At 43.7% G+C, this 21,968-nt stretch overlaps 1 protein-coding gene across 2 annotated transcripts in view; it reads right to left on the bottom strand.

Annotated features, from left to right (window-relative positions):
- LOC112244530 (ankyrin repeat domain-containing protein 12) overlaps window positions 1-21,968 on the bottom strand; it is a 70,346-nt gene that overhangs the window by 32,788 nt on the left and 15,590 nt on the right. The window contains exons 2-4 of one of the 2 annotated variants that reach the window (XM_042329203.1): window positions 10,513-10,668; window positions 7,889-8,045; window positions 2,995-3,078 (exon numbers count right to left, since the gene is read on the bottom strand). In XM_042329203.1, coding sequence (XP_042185137.1) covers window positions 2,995-3,078; window positions 7,889-8,045; window positions 10,513-10,572 — 301 coding nt within the window. In that variant the 5' untranslated portion in view covers window positions 10,573-10,668. The remainder of the gene's footprint in view (window positions 1-2,994; window positions 3,079-7,888; window positions 8,046-10,512; window positions 10,669-21,968) is intronic. The other variant, XM_042329204.1, reaches the window with a different exon arrangement.

Consider the following 21,968-nt stretch of genomic DNA (forward strand, 5'->3'; position numbering starts at 1 on the left):
GATTAGACTAACATAACAGGATAGGAAGACAGGGATTAGACTAACATAACAGGATAGGAAGACTGGGATTAGACTAACATAACAGGATAGGAAGACTGGGATTAGACTAACATAACAGGATAGGAAGACGGGGATTAGACTAACATAACAGGATAGGAAGACTGGGATTAGACTAACATAACAGGATAGGAAGACTGGGATTAGACTAACATAACAGGATAGGAAGACTGGGATTAGACTAACATAACAGGATAGGAAGACAGGGATTAGACTAACATAACAGGATAGGAAGATGGGGATTAGACTAACATAACAGGATAGGAAGACGGGGATTAGACTAACATAACAGGATAGGAAGACTGGGATTAGACTAACATAACAGGATAGGAAGACAGGGATTAGACTAACATAACAGGATAGGAAGACGGGGATTAGACTAACATAACAGGATAGGAAGACTGGGATTAGACTAACATAACAGGGTAGGAAGACTGGGATTAGACTAACATAACAGGGTAGGAAGACTGGGATTAGACTAACATAACAGGGTAGGAAGACTGGGATTAGACTAACATAACAGGATAGGAAGACTGGGATTAGACTAACATAACAGGGTAGGAAGACTGGGATTAGACTAACATAACAGGATAGGAAGACTGGGATTAGACTAACATAACAGGATAGGAAGATGGGGATTAGACTAACATAACAGGGTAGGAAGACTGGGATTAGACTAACATAACAGGATAGGAAGACTGGGATTAGACTAACATAACAGGATAGGAAGACTGGGATTAGACTAACATAACAGGATAGGAAGACTGGGATTAGACTAACATAACAGGGTAGGAAGACTGGGATTAGACTAACATAACAGGATAGGAAGACTGGGATTAGACTAACATAACAGGATAGGAAGACGGGGATTAGACTAACATAACAGGATAGGAAGACGGGGATTAGACTAACATAACAGGATAGGAAGACTGGGAATAGACTAACATAACAGGGTAGGAAGACTGGGATTAGACTAACAGGGTAGGAAGACTGGGATTAGACTAACATAACAGGATAGGAAGATGGGGATTAGACTAACATAACAGGATAGGAAGACTGGGATTAGACTAACATAACAGGATAGGAAGACTGGGATTAGACTAACATAACAGGGTAGGAAGACTGGGATTAGACTAACATAACAGGGTAGGAAGACTGGGATTAGACTAACATAACAGGATAGGAAGACGGGGATTAGACTAACATGGTAGGAAGACTGGGATTAGACTAACATAACAGGAAAGGAAGACTGGGATTAGACTAACATAACAGGGTAGGAAGACTGGGATTAGACTAACAGGGTAGGAAGATGGGGATTAGACTAACATAACAGGGTAGGAAGACTGGGATTAGACTAACATAACAGGATAGGAAGACTGGGATTAGACTAACAGGGTAGGAAGACTGGGATTAGACTAACAGGGTAGGAAGACTGTGATTAGACTAACATAACAGGATAGGAAGATGGGGATTAGACTAACATAACAGGATAGGAAGATGGGGATTAGACTAACATAACAGGATAGGAAGATGGGGAATAGACTAACATAACAGGATAGGAAGACGGGGATTAGACTAACATGGTAGGAAGACGGGGATTAGACTAACCGGGTAGGAAGACTGGGATTAGACTAACAGGATAGGAAGACTGGGATTAGACTAACAGGATAGGAAGACGGGGATTAGACTAACATAACAGGATAGGAAGACGGGGATTAGACTAACATAACAGGATAGGAAGACGGGGATTAGACTAACATAACAGGATAGGAAGACTGGGATTAGACTAACAGGATAGGAAACATAACAGGATAGGAAGACCGGGATTAGACTAACATAACAGGATAGGAAGACTGGGATTAGACTAACATAACAGGATAGGAAGACTGGGATTAGACTAACATAACAGGATAGGAAGACTGGGATTAGACTAACATAACAGGATAGGAAGACTGGGATTAGACTAACATAACAGGATAGGAAGACTGGGAGTAGACTAACATAACAGGATAGGAAGACTGGGATTAGACTAACATAACAGGATAGGAAGACGGGGATTAGACTAACAGGGTAGGAAGACTGGGATTAGACTAACAGGGTAGGAAGACTGGGATTAGACTAACATAACAGGGTAGGAAGACTGGGATTAGACTAACAGGATAGGAAGACTGGGATTAGACTAACAGGATAGGAAGACGGGGATTAGACTAACAGGATAGGAAGACTGGGATTAGACTAACAGGATAGGAAGACTTGGATTAGACTAACAGGATAGGAAGACGGGGATTAGACTAACAGGATAGGAAGACTGGGATTAGACTAACATAACAGGATAGGAAGATGGGGATTAGATTAACAGGATAGGAAGATGGGGATTAGACTAACATAACAGGATAGGAAGATGGGGATTAGACTAACATAACAGGATAGGAAGATGGGGATTAGACTAACATAACAGGATAGGAAGACGGGGATTAGACTAACAGGGTAGGAAGACTGGGATTAGACTAACAGGGTAGGAAGACTGGGATTAGACTAACAGGGTAGGAAGACTGGGATTAGACTAACAGGATAGGAAGACTGGGATTAGACTAACAGGGTAGGAAGACTGGGATTAGACTAACAGGATAGGAAGACTGGGATTAGACTAACAGGGTAGGAAGACTGGGATTAGACTAACAGGGTAGGAAGACTGCATAGTAGCATGCAAGGGAAACTATAAATCCACTGCAAGTGTGTGTGTTAACAGCATGGCAGAGGGTGTTGGGTACATGACATGGAGTTGCTGCAGTTACTACAAGACACCTACACACCTACACACAACACATGTATGTGTATGTATATATGTGTGTGTGTGTGTGCATGTGTGTGTGTGTGCGTGTTAACTTCATAGCAGCATAGCGTAGACTCGAGGACCCAGGCTGCAGTGACAGTTACCTGCTAAACACATCCTGCAGGGAGTCACTAACCTCCCTTCAGACTCTCCCCAGGACTCAGTGGACTGGCCTGGGTCTGACTCATCTACTGGGCAAAGCAGAGACACGGGGCGGGGGGGATAAGAGGAAGGGAGAGAGGGAAGAGAAGGGGAGATGAGGAGGGAGGGAGGGAGAGGAGAGAGCAGGGGGAAAGCAACGCATTAATGCACGCCGCTCTCACACACGCTCATTCACACATCTCAAAACACATGAGTCATTACAGGAGCCGGTGAAGATCCAGGGTGGAGTGGGCTGTTGCTTTCCTTCACTACCCAAAAGCACACAACTAGCTCCTCCGTTGTAGGCTGTTCAATTCAGACGCTCACGTCAAGATGTGACCTAGAAACTCTGACCAAAGAGCAGGTGTCTTCACTGACATTTTCAATTTCTCCCTGATTGACTCTGTAATACCAACATGTTTCAAGCAGACCACCATAGTCCCTGTGCCCAAGAACATAAAGTCAACCTGCCTAAATGACTACAGACTTATAGCACTCACGTCCGTAGCCATGAAGTGCTTTGAAAGGCTGGTCATGGTTCACATCAACACCATTATCCCAGAAACCCTAGACCCACTCCAATTTGCATACCGCCCAAACAGATCCACAGATGATGCAATCTCTATTGTACTCCACATTGCTCTTTCCCACCTGGACAAAAGGAACACCTATGTGAGAATGCTGTTCATTGACTACAGCTCAGCGTTCAACACCATAGTCCCCTCCAAACTCATCACCAAGCTAGGGACCGTGGGACTGAATCCCTCCCTCTGCAACTGGATCCTGGACTTCCTGATGGGCCGCCCCCAGGTGGTGAGGGTAGGTAGCAACACATCTGCCACGCTGATCCTCAACATGGGGGCTTCCTCAGGGGTGCGTGCTCAGCCTCCTCACCCTGTTCACTCATGACTGCATGGCCAGGCACAACGCCAACACCATCATTAAGTTTGCCGACGACACAACATGATCATCATCAACAATGAGACAGCCTATAGGGAGGTGGTCAGAGACCTGGCCGTGTGGTGCCAGGACAACAACCTCTCTCTCTCAACGTGATCAAGACAAAAGAGATAATTGTGGACTACAGGAAAAGAAGGACTCGGCACGCCCCCATTCTCATCAACGGGGCTGTAGTGGAGCAGGTTGAGAGCTTCAAGTTCCAACAAACTAACATGGTCCAAGCACACCAAGGCAGTCGTGAAGAGGGCACGACAAAGCCTATTCCCCCTCAGGAGACTGAAAAGATTTGGCATGGGTCCTCAGATCCTCAAAAAGGTTCTACAGCTGCACCATCGAGAGCATCCTGACCAGTTGCCTGGTATGACAACTGCTCGGCCTCCGACCACAAGGCACGACAGAGTGTAGTGCGAATGGCCCAGTACATCACTGGGGTCAAGCTTCCTGCCATCCAGGACCTCTACACCAGTCGGTGTCAGAGGAAGGCCATAAAAATTGTCAAAGACTCCAGCCACCCTAGTCATCGACTGTTCTCTCTGCAACAGCACGGCAAGCGGAACCGGAGCGCCAAGTCTAGGTCCACGAGGCTTCTAAACAGCTTCTACCCCCAAGCCATGAGACTCCTGAACATCTACTCAAATGGCTAACCAGACTATTTGCACCCCCTACCCAATTACACCACTGCTACTCTCTGTTATCATCTATACATAGTGACTTTAATAACTCTACCTACATGTTCCTATTACCTCAATTACCTCAACTAACCGGTGCCCCCGCACATTGACTCTGTACCAGTACCCCCTGTATATAGCCTCCACATTGACTCTGTACCGTAACACCCTGTATATAGCCTCCACATTTACTCTGTACCGGTACCCACTGTATATAGCCTCCACATTGACTCTGTACCGTAACACCCTGTATATAGCCTCCACATTTACTCTGTCACCGGTACCCCTGTATATAGCCTCCACATTGACTCTGTACCGGTACCCCCCCAGGTGTATATAGCCTCCACATTGACTCTGTACCGGTATCCCCTGTTCATATAGCCTCCACATTGACTCTGTTTGCCGGTACCCCATGTATATAGCCTCCACATTGACTCTGTACCAGGACACCCCTTGTATATAGCCTCCACATTGACTCTGTACCGGTACCCCCCATTCTCATATAGCCTCCACATTGACTCTGTACCAACAAACTACCCCCTGTATATAGCCTCCACATTGACTCTGTACCGGTACCCCTGTATATAGCCTCCACATTGACTCTGTACCGGTACCCCAGATCTGTATATAGCCTCCACATTGACTCTGTACCGGTACCCCCTGTATATAGCCTCCACATTGACTCTGTACCGGTACCCCCTGTATATAGCCTCCACATTGACTCTGTACCGGTACCCCCTGTATATAGCCCCGCTATTCTAATTTTACTGCCACTCTTGAATAACTTGTTTATTTTATACATTTTTCGTTGTCTTTTTTTTTTTTTTACTGCATTTTTGGTTAAGGGCTTTAAAGTAAGCAATTCACTGTTGTATTCGACACCTGTGACAAATAACATTTGATTTGAAACCAAGCCATGAGGTCGAAGGAATTGTCCGTAGAGCTCAGAGACAGGATTGCGTCGAGGCACAGATCTGGGGAAGGTTACCAAAACATTTACGCAGCATTAAAAGGTCCAAGAACACAGTGGCCTCCATCATTCTTAAATGGAACAAGTTTGCCCGCCCGGCCAATCAGAGGAGAAGGGCCTTGGTCAGGAAGGTGACCAAGAACTCGATGGTCACTCTGACAGAGATCCAGAGTTCCTCTGTGGAGATGGGAGAACCTTCCAGAAGGACAACCATCTCTGCAGCACTCCACCAATCAGACCTTTATGGTAGAGTGGCCAGATGGAAGCCTCTCCTCAGTAAAAGGCACATGACAACCTGCTTGGAGTTTGCCAAAATGCACCTAAAGGACTCTCAGACCATGAGAAACAAGAGTCTCTGGTCTGATGAAACCAAGATGCATTGTGCTGTATTGGGTGTCGATTGATGAGGGGGAAAAAACTGATGTAATCCATTTTAGAATAAGGCTGTAACGTAACAAAATGTAGATAAAGTCATCACGTCAGCTTGAACCAGAAGCCAGGATTTGACTTAACTTTAACAAAGATTTAACAAAAGACATCCTTTAACACAATTAGGAATTGTCACAGTGCAACTCAAACGTCTACTCAAGAGCTTTTTTTAATGTATTGTAGACAATAAATTTCATCTGAGCTAAAATGGGGAGGAGAGTACGACCAGGGACAGGGCCAGGGACAGAGCCAGGGACAGAGCCAGGGACAGGGACAGAGCCAACTCCATGGGATTATGGGAAAACATTCAGTATAAAATGTATTCAGAGCTAAAAACGTGGAGGAGACGGAGTAAAGGTTCACCGAGAGTGTGTGGGTGAAGGAGTACGGTTCACTGATTGTGTAGGTCTAAGTTTGTCCTGTTTAGGCCACCTTACCCAGGGCCCTCCTTCCTTCATAGTAATTACAGATTCAACCTCCAGTTTCAACCCCGTTTCAGATCCAGGATCTGACTGAAAATGACTGTTTATAGACTTCAAAGAATAGCAGCACTGTGTGTGTTGTTGGGAAAGTTGCAATAAGGGGTTTCAATATCCAAACCATGGGTTGGTTGGATACAGGGGACTGTATGTGTGTGCGTGTGTCTGGTTACAGGGAAGCTCAACACAGAAAGTATAAGGCCATTACACCAGATAAAGGCTTAATTATACCGGCAATGAGCAGTGCTACGATTGCCTCAGTACAACTCTCTGGCTGTTCCAGATTTGAGTAGAAGTGAAAACAAGAAGCTGAATATTTTGGTGTTGTAGAAGAACAAGGCAACCCCCCCCCACGTCAGATTCTGACTGCAGCATTTAACGCTCATATTTTAGTCATTTAGCCGACGCTCCTTACAAACGTTCAGATCGTGTTGTTTACTTAACGTTACTATGAACATGTTTACATACAGTTGAAGTCGGAAGTTTACATCTTAAACCAAATACATTTAAACTTAAACTTTTAAACTTAAACTTTTCCCCCGTTTTAGGTCAGTTATAAATCACCACTTTATTTTAAGAATGTGAAATGTCAGAATAATTGTAGAGAGAATGATTTATTTGAATTCTGACCCATTCCCAGTGGGTCAGAAGTTTACATACACTCAATTAGTATTTGGTAGCATGGCCTTTAAATGGTTTAACTTGGGTCAAACGTTTTGGGTAGCCTTCCACAAGCTTCCCACAATAAGTTGGGTGAATTTTGGCCCATTCCTCCTGACAGAGCCGGTGTAACTAAGTCAGGTTTGTTGGCCTCTTATACTAGATATACACTCTTATGCTAGATATATACTCTTATGCTAGATATATACTCTTATACTAGATATATAATCTTATATTAGATATATGCTCTTATACTAGATATACACTAATACTAGATATATACTCTTATACTAGATGTACACTCATAGATATATTCTAGATATATACTCTTATACTAGATATATACTCTTATACTAGATATATACTAGATATACTCTTATGCTAGATATACACTCTTACACTAGATACAATCTTATACTAGATATACACTCTTATGCTAGATATATACTCTTATACTAGATATACACTCTTACGCTAGATATATACTATTATTTATGAAGGTACAGCACATGATTGATTGTATTATAGTATCATGCATCTGCATGGATGCCCAGCCCACATGGGCTTTATAAGACACTATTTGTTGTATCCAAATCAAATACAAAAGTACAATAAAAATGTTTTTTTATTAAATATACCCAATCACGCTCCCCCTCACACACACACACTTGTGAAATAGCCATGTTGGTACCTGTGTCTGATTCTCTCTCCTTGTTGCAAGGGGGGCTCACGGTGAAGGACAGTTTGCGTTTCATGATAGACTTGGGTGGTTTCCCTTCCTTCCCCCCCAGAAACTCACTGCGGTCAAGCTTCGGAGTCTTGGTGAAGAGGGAAATCTTATCTTTGCTCTGGGGGGGGGAAAAAAGGAGGGGGGGTGAATTGCAACAGGGGTTACATTAACGCAGAATTCAGTGTTTTTTTTTTCCCCATGCAGAAAAATGTAATAATTTTTTTAAAACGCTGAATAAATATCTTACTGCGTTTTGTAAACGGAGATCTAAAATGTTAGATCTGTTCTTATTGTAAATTTCTGCTCGGCTTCAGACAAAATGTTGTGCTTCAGGTTACACATCTCCACTGGGATGAGAAATCTTTGCTATCGTCTTCAGGACACACGAACGGCACTCTTCCGCTCCGATGGCAGAGAGGAAGAGGCAACGGTTGCTTTTCTCCAGTAGATGTAGATTAACGTCGAGCAAAACATTAGGAAAATGTAGCTGGCTACATTCTATCTAGAACCATAAGAAATCTGATGGCCATGCATCGTTCATGCAGAAAAATGACTTGCGCTTTTCATTGTAAGCTAATTTACTTTACTCGGGGCGGCAGCGTAGCCTAGTGGTTTGGACTAGTCACCGGAAGGTTGTAAGATCGAATCCTCCGAGCTGACAAGGTAAAAAAAAAAAATCTGTCGTGCTGCTCCCTGAACAAGGCAGTTAACCCCCTGTTCCAAGGCCCGTCATTGAAAATAAGAATTTGTTCTTGACTGACTTGCCTCGTTAAATAAAGATGAAATAAAAATAAACTTGTGTGGCTGCCAGCCAAATAGCGTTGCACTTCTGTTTCAATCTGATGAAAACGAAGATCTTTTCTGCCGAATGTTTTTGCATTAAATTTGTGTGATGAAAAACTAGTTGTGCATATAATAAACATAAAAGCAAACAAAAAAACGTTTGATATAAAAACTCGGGTGAAATAGTTTAAAAAACGCAGCATTATTGATGGTGTTTGTTTTGAAAAATGCTGATTTCTGCAGTACAATTGAATTTCAGTGGCTTAAGTTAAAAGAGTAGTTCCTGTTGTCGTCTGGAGTTGGATGCATTTATCCTTTATTTATCTAGATGAGTTCCACTGATATCTTCATATCAGAGTATGTGAGCAGAGTTGAAGGGTTCGGAAATCTCGCTTATCGCTCAGGGATTGGTGCTCCGGCGAGAATAAAAAAAAAAAATTAAAAAAAACGCCGTTCCAAATGAGCTCATTACATTTTTTGTATAATTTTTTTAAAATCACCATTTAACCAACACGTGACAACCTGGACCTACCATTTGGTTTTGAAATATTGAAACCAAACCGTAAGATCTGAAAGTATCTTAATTAACATGTCAGTAGCTGAGAAACCCCCCTCTCCGGGCTTGCAGAGCCACTGGGAATTTCACGGCAAGGTTGTATTCCTGTTATATTCGGCACATATGACATATACAATATGATTTGGACACTAAACACCCTGCAGGCCTCTCTTGCCAGGCTGTGCAGGGACGTAGGTTATTTTTCTACAGGTACACCTAAAAAGGTTTTAGGCAAAATAACCCTATCAAAAATGGAAACCTCCTTGAAAATGAAATATATATATAAAAAAAAGGTCAAAATCAATTATAGCCCGTGTGTCCTTATGGGGATGTGATACTATACTATTTCTGATCGTCTTAACTCAACATGACTTTGAGAAGCTCCACAGTGATGGTTTCTTCGCCTCAAACAGCAAGTAAACAAAGAGTCTGTTTTTAAATCCATTGAGAATGACAATAGAACCTCAACGTGGCCTATTTGGAAAATCTTTCCAGCCATCTCCCTTTCCAGAACCACTCAGCATGGAAAGAGGGGGAAAAAATGTCATGCTCTGATCTGGAGGAAAAATAGGCCTTCCTGATTACTAAGTATCCCTTCGCGCAAATATCCTACAGCTGCGCTGGAAACTGAGGGCCCAGAATATTTTATACAATATTCCAAGTTTGCTAGCATGAGTTTTGGGCCAGACCAAGTTGATACAGACAGGCCATGTGTAGCCAGAGTGACTAAAAGGACAATTATTTTTACAATCTGGATATTTTCTACCTGCAGGCTGCAATGTTTTAATTTGTTGGCTTCATGGAGCCTATTTTTTACATATTGCCCGTTACTGACGCAGCCTATTACCGGCGTAGCCCATGATCTCTGGCTCCATCTTTAATAATTTGTGTGTCTTCATCTGTAATATCAGTGCTTAAAGCAACAGACAAGCTCAGTAGCCAACATATAGTTGATTTATTAACACATAGGGTGTGTGGCTATATATGGAAGTTTTTTTTATTTTTTAGATTGGTCTAAAGAACGGGCGACTCTTGGTCTGCCATTTTTTTGTTTTGTTGTCAGAGACCGATCACATGCTTTGCTTAACATCTTGTAGATCTGACCATGGACTACTTGCTAACCCAGAAACTTTATACCATATATTGTTCCCAGGGGGCTAGAAAGAGATCAAGAGAAGCTAGGGGTTGTTTCTAGACCCGATCGTGCCGGGCGGGTGTAGAATATATGCTGTGTGTATAAGCGTACCTTCTTCCCAGTCGGTTTGTCCACCATGGATCCATCTCTGTCGGCCCCGGGTTTCGCCATGGTGCAGTGTTGCTGGTGGTGCGGATGGACTCCCTCCCCTCCCACCCACCGTGTGACTAGCTACGACAGCTACGGCCCAGCACGCTCATCATGCCCCTACAACAGAAGACATGTTATGAAGAGAACATTAACACTACATGTTATGTTAGCCGCGTGACTAGCTATGGGATAATCATGCTCCTATAATGCACAGGAAGAGAACAAAGACAATTCTCAAATTATCTCAATTAGCCTATCAGAAGCTTCTAAAGCCATGACATCATATTCTGGAATTTTCCAAGCTGTTTAAAGGCACAGTCAACTTAGTGTATGTAAACTTCTGACCCACTGGAATTGTGATACAGTGGATTATAAATGGAACAATCTGTCTGTAAACAATTGTTGGAAAAATGACTTGTGTCATGCACAAAGTAGATGTCCTAACCGACTTGCCAAAAATAGTTTGTTAACAAGAAATGTGTGGAGTGGTTGGAAAAACGAGTTTTAATGACTCCAACCTAAGTATGTAATCTTCCAACTTCATCTGTATATAGTGTTTGTCATGTTAGTTGTGCGATGAGCTATGACAGCTACGGCTCAGCGCGTTCATTATGCTCTTACAACAACACAGGAGGCCATGGTGAGAATTTCAAGTTATTCACTTAAGACATATTCTCCCCCCCCCATACCAATATGATGACGCTTAAACTTAAGAGCCTACAATTGAGCCAAACACTTCGCCTCCAAAATGAAACATTTCAATTGTATTTTATTCAAACTTCCTAAGGTCTGACAATTACAAAACCATGAAAAATAACTGCGAGAGATCAGAGGGTAATGTATTCTGTAAAAGTGGTTAAAAAAAAACCCAGAAAGCTCATTGGCCGATACCACTTTGCATGCATTGCTACACGGTTCACGTGGAACTTTCCACAACTGTTGAAAGTGGCATTACTGTGACATGTAGAGAAATACAGTGCAACATCTATGGGGGGAAAACGGTGTGATTCATTAGGTTAGGGGCTCTCTCACTCTCACAGGGAAATCTCCCTCACCCACCCACACCTACCCACCCACCAACCTAAGTCTATGGTCGTGTGTTGTCCTACGGATCATACATTGACTGACTTTCGGTTTCAGCTTCAAAAACAGCTGAAAAAAATATGTACTACATTTTTGGTTATAAAAAAATATACATTTCACAGCAGTTCAGATGGTACAATGACTAGCTACACTGTACTTGCTTGTTTTGTCCTATAAACTGAAACGATTAGAATTATAGCGTCTTTAAATTTAAACTTCAAATGGGATAGGAACGTCCCAAAGATACCGGATAAAGCCCTTTAAAAAAAATATACATTTTTTTTTTTTTTTTTTTTTTTACATCAGCTGATATCTCAAAGTGCTGTACAGAAACCCAGCCTAAAACCCCAAACAGCAAGCAATGCAGACGTAGAAGCACGGTGGCTAGGAAAAACTCCCTAGAAAGGCCAAAACCTAGGAAGAAACCTAGAGAGGAACCAGTTGTGTTTTCCACAAGCACACAGACAAAAAGAAAAAAACTAAAAGTGGTGCTGCACCGACCAGACCGTGCTGCACCGACCAGACCATGTGGTACTGCACCGACCAGACCATGTGGTGCTGCACCGACCAGACCGTGCTGCACCGACCAGACCGTGCTGCACCGACCAGACCATGTGGTACTGCACCGACCAGACCGTGCTGCACCGACCAGACCATGTGGTACTGCACCGACCAGACCATGTGGTACTGCACGTGCTGCTGAGGTCTTACAAGAGAGATGAGTGTGTGGGTGAGGGCTACGTTACAGAGTGTGTGTGTGTGTGTGTATATATAGAAGGGAGGAAGTGGACGAGTTATGTTGCAGAGCAGTACAGCTCACCTAGAAATGTATTGTAGCGTGTACAGGACTGATATGAAGTCAGTGATCGACTCTTACAGGCTTCTATATGATGGATCCCAGGCTTCTATATGATGGATCCCAGGCTTCTATATAATGGATCCCAGGCTTCTATATGATGGATCCCAGGCTTCTATATGATGGATCCCAGACTTCTATATAATGGATCCCAGACTTCTATATGATGGATCCCAGGCTTCTAGGATCCCAGGCTTCTATATGATGGATCCCAGACTTCTATATTAGGCTTCTATATGATGGATCCCAGGCTTCTATATGATGGATCCCAGGCTTCTATATAATGGATCCCAGGAATAATGGATCCCAGGCTTCTATATGATGGATCCCATGCTTCTATAATGGATCCCATTATAAAGCCCAGGCTTCTAGATGGATCCCAGGCTTACAATGGATCCCATTAAGTGGAGCCCAGGCTTCAGGGAGCCACTACTCTACATGGAGCACAAAATCCATTTGATGGATCCCAGGCTTCTATATGATGGATCCCAGGCTTTAGTGATGGATCCCAGGCTTCTAATGATGGATCCCAGACTTCTATATGATGGATCCCAGGCTTCTATATGATGGATCCCATTCTATATGATGGAGCCCAGGCTTATATTGATGGATCCCAGGCTTCTATATGATGGAGCCCAGGCTTATATGATGGAGCCCAGGCTTCTATATGATGGATCCCAGGCTTCTATATGATGGATCCCAGGCTTCTATATGATGGATCCCAGACTTCTATTTGATGGATCCCAGGCTTCTATATGATGGATCCCAGACTTCTATATGATGGATCCCAGACTTCTATATGATGGATCCCAGACTTCTATATGATGGATCCCAGACTTCTATATGATGGATCCCAGACTTCTATATGATGGATCCCAGACTTCTATATTATGGCTGTACTGTTTATTATGGATCCCCAATAGCTGCAGCTACTCCTCCAGGAATAAAGGCAGATATATACAATGTTAAAAACATTATAAAACACACGAGATTTTACAACACATTAAGTCTCTCAGGCCACTACTCTACAACACAAAATCCATTTGTACGTGTGTGTTTAGTGTGTATGTTAATGTGTGTGTGTCCACAGTCCCCACTGTTCCATAAGGTGTATTTTTCATCTGCTTTATATTAACTGATTCTACTGCTTGTATTAGTTACTGGATGTGGAATAGAGTTCCATGTAGTCATGGCTCTATGTAGTACTGTGGAATAGAGTTCCATGTAGTCATGGCTCTATGTAGTACTGTGGAATAGAGTTCCATGTAGTCATGGCTCTATGTAGTACTGTGGAATAGAGTTCCATGTAGTCATGTCTCTATGTAGTACAGTGGAATAGAGTTCCATGTAGTCATGGCTCTTAGTACTGTGCGCCTCCCATAGTCTGTTCTGGACTTGGGGACTGTGAAGAGACCTCTTGTGATACGTCTTGTTGGGTATGCATGGGTGTCTGAGCTGTGTGCTAGTAGCTTGAAAAACAGACACCTAGGTGCATTCAGCAGGTCAATACCTCTCACAGATACATAGTAGTGATGAAGTCAAATTTCTCCTTTACTTTGAGCTCCTAGCTGTTGTACATTGACAGACCAGTCGTCCTGCCCGTGAATTTTCCTAAGTCCCTCTTTGTGGCACCTGACGACATGACAAGACAGCAGTCTAAGTGTAGGCTTGGGCGGTATCAGACCCTACTGGTCTTCTGTAATATGAAGGTTAGCAATGCTAACAATTACATGTCAAATCCCATAGAGAATGCTAACGAGAGCATAGAGAATATCTTATACGGTCTCTGAAACTATTTTCAGGACAGACAAGGTCATAAAGTTAAACAAGTAACTAACAAAAATACTACTCAGTTTGACAGCAAGGCTCTTGATCCAGGAGGGGATTCTCTACTGTTTGTATTTATTATGGATCCCCATTAGTTCCTGCCAAGGCAGCAGCTACTCTTCCTGGGGTTTATTATGGATCCCCATTAGTTCCTGCCAAGGCAGCAGCTACTCTTCCTGGGGTTTATTATGGATCCCCATTAGTTCCTGTCAAGGCAGCAGCTACTCTTCCTGGGGTTTATTATGGATCCCCATTAGTTCCTGTCAAGGCAGCAGCTACTCTTCCTGGGGTTCAGCAACATTAAGGCAGTTATAGTGCATTCGGAAAGTATTCAGACCCCATCACTTTTTTTCCCCCACATTTTGTTACGTTACAGCCTTTACAAAATTGATTAAATTAAATGTTTCTCATTAATCTATACAAAACACCATCATGACAAAGCTAAAATAGGTTTAGAAATTACATTCAGACCCTTCCATGCCACCCATTCTGAAACTAACAGCATTTCTTTGTTAAGTTTGCAGTCATTTCACTCGCTGTAGTAGCTGACGTGTATAGTGTTGAGTCATCCGCATACATAGACACACTGGCTTTACTCAAAGGCCAGTGGCATGTCGTTTGTAAAGATTTTTTTTAAAGGGCCTAGACAGCTACCCTGGGGAATTTCTGATTCAACCTGGATTATGTTGGAGAGGCTTCCATTAAAAGAACCCCCTCTGTGTTCTGTTAGACAGGTAACTCTTTATCCACAATAAAGCAGGGGGTGTAAAGCCATAACACATTTGTTTTTCCAGCAGCAGATTATGATAAATGTCAAAAGCCACATTTAAGTCTAACAAAACAGCTCCAAAAACAATTTGCTATTCTTAATTTAAAAAAAAAAATCTAGCCATGGTGTCTTTACCAAGATGAGAAACAATTAGAAATCTCTGTATTCCAAGACCATTGGAGTGAACAGGGAATCATTGATGCAGAGAGAAGAACACGATCGGGGTTGAGGGATATCATCGAGATACCTACAAGTGAGGGACACGATGCTGGCTGACAAGTGAGGGACACGACGCTGGCTGACAAGTGAGGGACACGACGCTGGCTGACAAGTGAGGGACACGATGCTGGCTGACAAGTGAGGGACACGATGCTGGCTGACAAGTGAGGGACACAGAGGACCAGTGTGGTGTTATGGTCGTTGTTGTGTGGCTTCTTATCCAGAGGACCAGTGTGGTGTTATGGTTGTTGTTGCATGGCTTCTTATCCAGAGGACCAGTGTGGTGTTATGGTCTGGTCATTGTTGCATGGCTTCTTATCCAGAGGACCAGTGTGGTGTTATGGTCGTTGTTGTGTGGCTTCTTATCCAGAGGACCAGTGTGGTGTTATGGTCGTTGTTGTGTGGCTTCTTATCCAGAGGACCAGTGTGGTGTTGTGGTTGTTGTTGCATGGCTTCTTATCCAGAGGACCAGTGTGGTGTTATGGTCTGGTCATTGTTGCATGGCTTCTTATCCAGAGGACCAGTGTGGTGTTATGGTCGTTGTTGTGTGGCTTCTTATCCAGAGGACCAGTGTGGTGTTATGGTCGTTGTTGTGTGGCTTCTTATCCAGAGGACCAGTGTGGTGTTGTGGTTGTTGTTGCATGGCTTCTTATCCAGAGGACCAGTGTGGTGTTATGGTCGTTGTTGTGTGGCTTCTTATCCAGAGGACCAGTGTGGTGTTATGGTCGTTGTTGCATGGCTTCTTATCCAGAGGACCAGTGTGGTGTTATGGTTGTTGTTGCATGGCTTCTTATCCAGAGGACCAGCGTGGTGTTATGGTCGTTGTTGTGTGGCTTCTTATCCAGAGGACCAGTGTGGTGTTATGGTTGTTGTTGCATGGCTTCTTATCCAGAGGACCAGTGTGGTGTTATGGTCGTTGTTGTGTGGCTTCTTATCCACAGAGGACCAGTGTGGTGTTATGGTTGTTGTTGCATGGCTTCTTATCCAGAGGACCAGCGTGGTGTTATGGTCGTTGTTGTGTGGCTTCTTATCCACAGAGGACCAGTGTGGTGTTATGGTCGTTGTGTGGCTTCTTATCCAGAGGACCAGTGTGGTGTTATGGTTGTTGTTGCATGGCTTCTTATCCAGAGGACCAGCATGATGTTATGGTCGTTGTTGTGTGGCTTCTTATCCACAGAGGACCGGCGTGGGTGCAGGGTTGTGTTCTAACCAAGCAACAACAAACCTGATTCAAATAATCATGCCCTTCGAAGTGCATGGTTATCTAGTCAACACAGCATGGCAAGCAGCCGTTAACACAGCCGAGGTAGAGCTCTCTCTCACACACCTCAGAGAGGAGGGGGACAGACCGAGAGAGGGGGGACAGAACGAGAGAGGGGGGACAGAACGAGAGAGGGGGGACAGAACGAGAGAGGGGGGACAGAACGAGAGAGGGGGGACAGAACGAGAGAGGGGGACAGAACGAGAGAGGGGGACAGAACGAGAGAGGGGGGACAGAACGAGAGAGGAGGGGGACAGAACGAGAGAGGAGGGGGACAGAACGAGAGAGGAAGGGGGACAGAACGAGAGAGGAAGGGGGACAGAACGAGAGAGGAAGGGGGACAGAATGAGAGAGGAGGGGGACAGAACGAGAGAGGAGGGGGCAGAAGAGGGAGGGGGCAGAACGAGAGAGGAGGGGGGACAGAACGAGAGAGGAGGGGGGGGACAGAACGAGAGAGGAGGGGGACAGAACGAGAGAGGAGGGGGACAGAACGAGAGAGGAGGGGGACAGAACGAGAGGGGGGGACAGAACGAGAGGGGGGACAGAACGAGAGGGGGGACAGAACGAGAGAGGGGGGGACAGAACGAGAGAGGGGGGGACAGAACGAGAGAGGGGGGACAGAACGAGAGGGGGGACAGAACGAGAGAGGGGGACAGAACGAGAGAGGGGGGACAGAACGAGAGAGGGGGGACAGAACGAGAGAGGGGGGACAGAACGAGAGAGAGGGGGGACAGAACGAGAGAGAGGGGGACAGAACGAGAGAGAGGGGGACAGAACGAGAGAGGAGGGGGACAGAACGAGAGAGGAGGGGGGACAGAAACACACTTTTTTTTGCAAGAACAATGCTGCTCTTACCCATAATCTGATGTTGGCAAGACGAACACGTTGCTGTGTTATCTCCACACACACGAGCTGAAGCCAACTGCAGAGCAGATACTTCCTATCATAACACATTCGGTTTCACAACCCAGTTCACACAACTGCTGCACTTAGCCAAATACACTCCGCTGAAGGGTTGGGTGATGTCTGGAATGACATTGTCCCACCGCCCTTATCCAAAACATCGCTGATATAGGACAGTATTTTTCTTCACCCTTTTTTTGTTGTTGCACTAATTTAGGTTATTTTCATACTTATTTTAGTTTTGGCAACAGTTTGATAGACAAAAGGCCTATTAGTTTATAGCATAAGCTAACATCCATTATTTTTTAAAGTCTCATAAAGAATGTTATAAATTAGTGATGCACCAATATTACATTTTGTTGTTGTTGAGGCCTTTTAAGCATTCTAGTACAGTTAAATAGTTAACATACACATGGACGCAGTGGTCTAAGGCACTGCATCTCAATTGCAAGAGGCGTCACTACAGTCCCTGGTTCGAATCCAGGCTGTATCGTATCCGGCCCCGGTGATTGGGAGTCACATAGGGCGGCGCACAATTGGCCCAGCGTTGTCCGGGCCGTCATTGTAAATTAGAATTTGTTCGTAACTGACGTCCTTGACCAATCAGAACCTGAATATGACGTCACATAATAATTTAACACGTTCATACATTTTTCACCTAGTTACTTCACAAATGACTCGTACTTCATATATGTCACAACGATTCATTGATACGTATGCCATGACGCTGGTAAAGTTGTCTCGTCACCTAAAGCGCTGGTCATAAAAAAAGCTAGCTAGCTCATGGATGCGCACAATGCTCTTCCACAAAAACATAACAAAACGACAATCTGTTTCAGTAGCTATAGTAGCTAACTATCTGGCTAGCTGTCATCATCTAAAATAACCCTGATTTATAGGACAGTTCTTATTTTATTAATGGTGGTCGGTCCCCATCTATGTGAAGCTAGCCACAACAAGGATTAGCCACAATCGTGGACTTTGCGGTTAGCCTTCAAAATAAAAGTACGACATTGACAGAGATGCAAATCAATTCAAATAGTAGAATTATGCCATAATTGAATAGCTCATGCTAAACATGGTTGGAATGTTGTTATATAAAATCAATAAAAGACAAATCATTTGTTAATTTGACAAAAATCTGTTGAAATCACACTGGATGTATTATACTTTAGAGTTGCATTGGGGGGCATCCTTATTTCACTGTACAGCCTTATCTATGGATGGTGGATCAATGACATGGGGGTATCAGTCTACTCAGTGACACCCAGAGAACATTAGCATCGTAGCATCGTATTACGGGACTCTTGAGTTGCATTGGGGGCATCCTTATTTCACTGCACAGCCTTATCTATGGATGGTGGATCAATGACATGGGGGTATCAGTCTACTCAGTGACACCCAGAGAACATTAGCATCGTAGCATCGTATTACGGGACTGAGTTGCATTGGGGGCATCCTTATTTCACTGTACAGCCTTATCTATGGATGGTGGATCAATGACATGGGGTATCAGTCTACTCAGTGACACCCAGAGAACATTAGCATCGTAGCATCGTATTACGGGACTGAGTTGCATTGGGGGGCATCCTTATTTCACTGTACAGCCTTATCTATGGATGGTGGATCAATGACATGGGGTATCAGTCTACTCAGTGACACCCAGAGAACATTAGCATCGTAGCTCTTATTGCAGAACTCTGAAACAACTGAATTGGGCCACATTTATTGTTATCCTAGGTTATTTACATACTTATTTTAGTTCGATAGGCAAAAGGCTTATTCGTTTATAGCATAAACCCCCCCATTCTCAGGGACGGGGCTGTAGTGGAGCAGGTTGAGAGCTTCATGTTCCTTGGTGTCCACATCAACAACCAAACTAGAATGGTCCAAACACATCAAGGCAGTCGTGAAGAGGGTACGACAAAACCTATTCCCCCCTCAGGAGACTGGAAAGATTTGGCATGGGTCCTGAGAACCTCAAAAGGTTCTACAGCTGCAACAGAAAGGGTTGCATCACTGCCTGGTACGGCAACTGCTCGGCCTCCGACCGCATGGCACTACAGAGGGTAGTGCGTACGGCCCAGTACTTCACTGGGGCCAAGCTTCCTGCCATCCAGGACCTCTATAACAGGCGGTGTCAGAGGAAGGCCCTAAAAATTGACAGAGACCACAGCCATAGACGGTTCTCTCTACTACCGCATGGCAAGCGGTACCGGAGTGCCAAGTCTAGGATAAAAAGACTTCAACAGTTTTTACCCCCAAGCCATAAGACTCCTGAACAGGTAACCAAATGGTTATCCAGACTATTTGCATTGTGTTCCCCCTCCCCCAACCCCTCGTTACGCTGCTGCTACTCTCTGTTTATTTTATATGCATAGTCACTTTAACTATACACTCATGTACATACTACCTCAATTAGCCCGACCAACCAGTGCTCCCACACATTGGCTAACCGGGATCTGTGCATTGTGTCCCACCCACCTCCCGCCAATCACTCTTTTACACTACTGCTACTCTCTGTTCATCATATATGCATAGTCACTTTAACCATATCTACATGTACAGACTACCTCAGCCTGACTAACCGGTGTCGGTATGTAGCCTCGCTACTTTTATAGCCTCGCTATTGTATATAGCCTGTCTTTTTACTGTTGTTTTATTTCTTTACTTACCCATTGTTCAACTAACACCTTTTTTGCACTATTGGTTAGAGTCTGTAAGTCAGCATTTCACTGTGAGGTCTACTACACCTGTTGTATTCAGCGTTTCACTGTGAGGTCTACTACACCTGTTGTATTCAGCATTTCACTGTAAGGTCTACTACACCTGTTGTATTCAGCATTTCACTGTAAGGTCTACTACACCTGTTGTATTCAGCGTTTCACTGTAAGGTCTACTACACCTGTTGTATTCAGCATTTCACTGTAAGGTCTACTACACCTGTTGTATTCAGCGTTTCACTGTAAGGTCTACTACACCTGTTGTATTCAGCATTTCACTGTAAGGTCTACTACACCTGTTGTATTCAGCATTTCACTGTGAGGTCTACCTACACCTGTTGTATTCAGCATTTCACTGTAAGGTCTACTACACCTGTTGTATTCAGCATTTCACTGTGAGGTCTACTACACCTGTTGTATTCATCATTTCACTGTAAGGTCTACTACACCTGTTGTATTCATCATTTCACTGTAAGGTCTACTACACCTGTTGTATTCATCATTTCACTGTAAGGTCTACTATACCTGTTGTATTCAGCATTTCACTGTAAGGTCTACTACACCTACTGTATTCAGCATTTCACTGTAAGGTCTACCTACACCTGTTGTATTCAGCATTTCACTGTAAGGTCTACCTACACCTGTTGTATTCAGCATTTCACTGTAAGGTCTACTACACCTGTTGTATTCAGCATTTCACTGTGAGGTCTACTACACCTGTTGTATTCATCATTTCACTGTAAGGTCTACTACACCTGTTGTATTCATCATTTCACTGTAAGGTCTACTACACCTGTTGTATTCATCATTTCACTGTAAGGTCTACTATACCAGTTGTATTCAGCATTTCACTGTGAGGTCTACTACACCTGTTGTATTCAGCATTTCACTGTGAGGTCTACTACACCTGTTGTACTCAGCATTTCACTGTAAGGTCTACCTACACCTGTTGTATTCATCATTTCACTGTAAGGTCTACTACACCTGTTGTATTCATCATTTCACTGTAAGGTCTACTACACCTGTTGTATTCATCATTTCACTGTAAGGTCTACTATACCTGTTGTATTCATCATTTCAATGTAAGGTCTACTACACCTGTTGTATTCATCATTTCACTGTAAGGTCTACTACACCTGTTGTATTCAGCATTTCACTGTAAGGTCTACTACACCTGTTGTATTCAGCATTTCTGTAAGGTCTACTACACCTGTTGTATTCAGCATTTCACTTAAGGTCTACTTCACCTGTTGTATTCAGCATTTCACTGTAAGGTCTACTACACCTGTTGTATTCAGCATTTCACTGTGAGGTCTACTACACCTGTTGTACTCAGCATTTCACTGTAAGGTCTACCTACACCTGTTGTATTCAGCATTTCACTGTAAGGTCTACTACACCTGTTGTATTCAGCATTTCACTGTAAGGTCTACTACACCTGTTGTATTCAGCATTTCACTGTAAGGTCTACTACACCTGTTGTATTCAGCATTTCACTGTGAGGTCTACTACACCTGTTGTATTCAGCATTTCACTGTAAGGTCTACTACACCTGTTGTATTCAGCATTTCACTGTGAGGTCTACTACACCTGTTGTACTCAGCATTTCACTGTAAGGTCTACCTACACCTGTTGTATTCAGCATTTCACTGTAAGGTCTACTACACCTGTTGTATTCAGCATTTCACTGTAAGGTCTACTACACCTGTTGTATTCAGCATTTCACTGTGAGGTCTACTACACCTGTTGTATTCAGCATTTCACTGTAAGGTCTAC

The sequence above is a fragment of the Oncorhynchus tshawytscha genome, linkage group LG10, assembly GCF_018296145.1.
Source record: "Oncorhynchus tshawytscha isolate Ot180627B linkage group LG10, Otsh_v2.0, whole genome shotgun sequence".
Taxonomy (NCBI): Eukaryota; Metazoa; Chordata; class Actinopteri; order Salmoniformes; family Salmonidae; genus Oncorhynchus; species Oncorhynchus tshawytscha.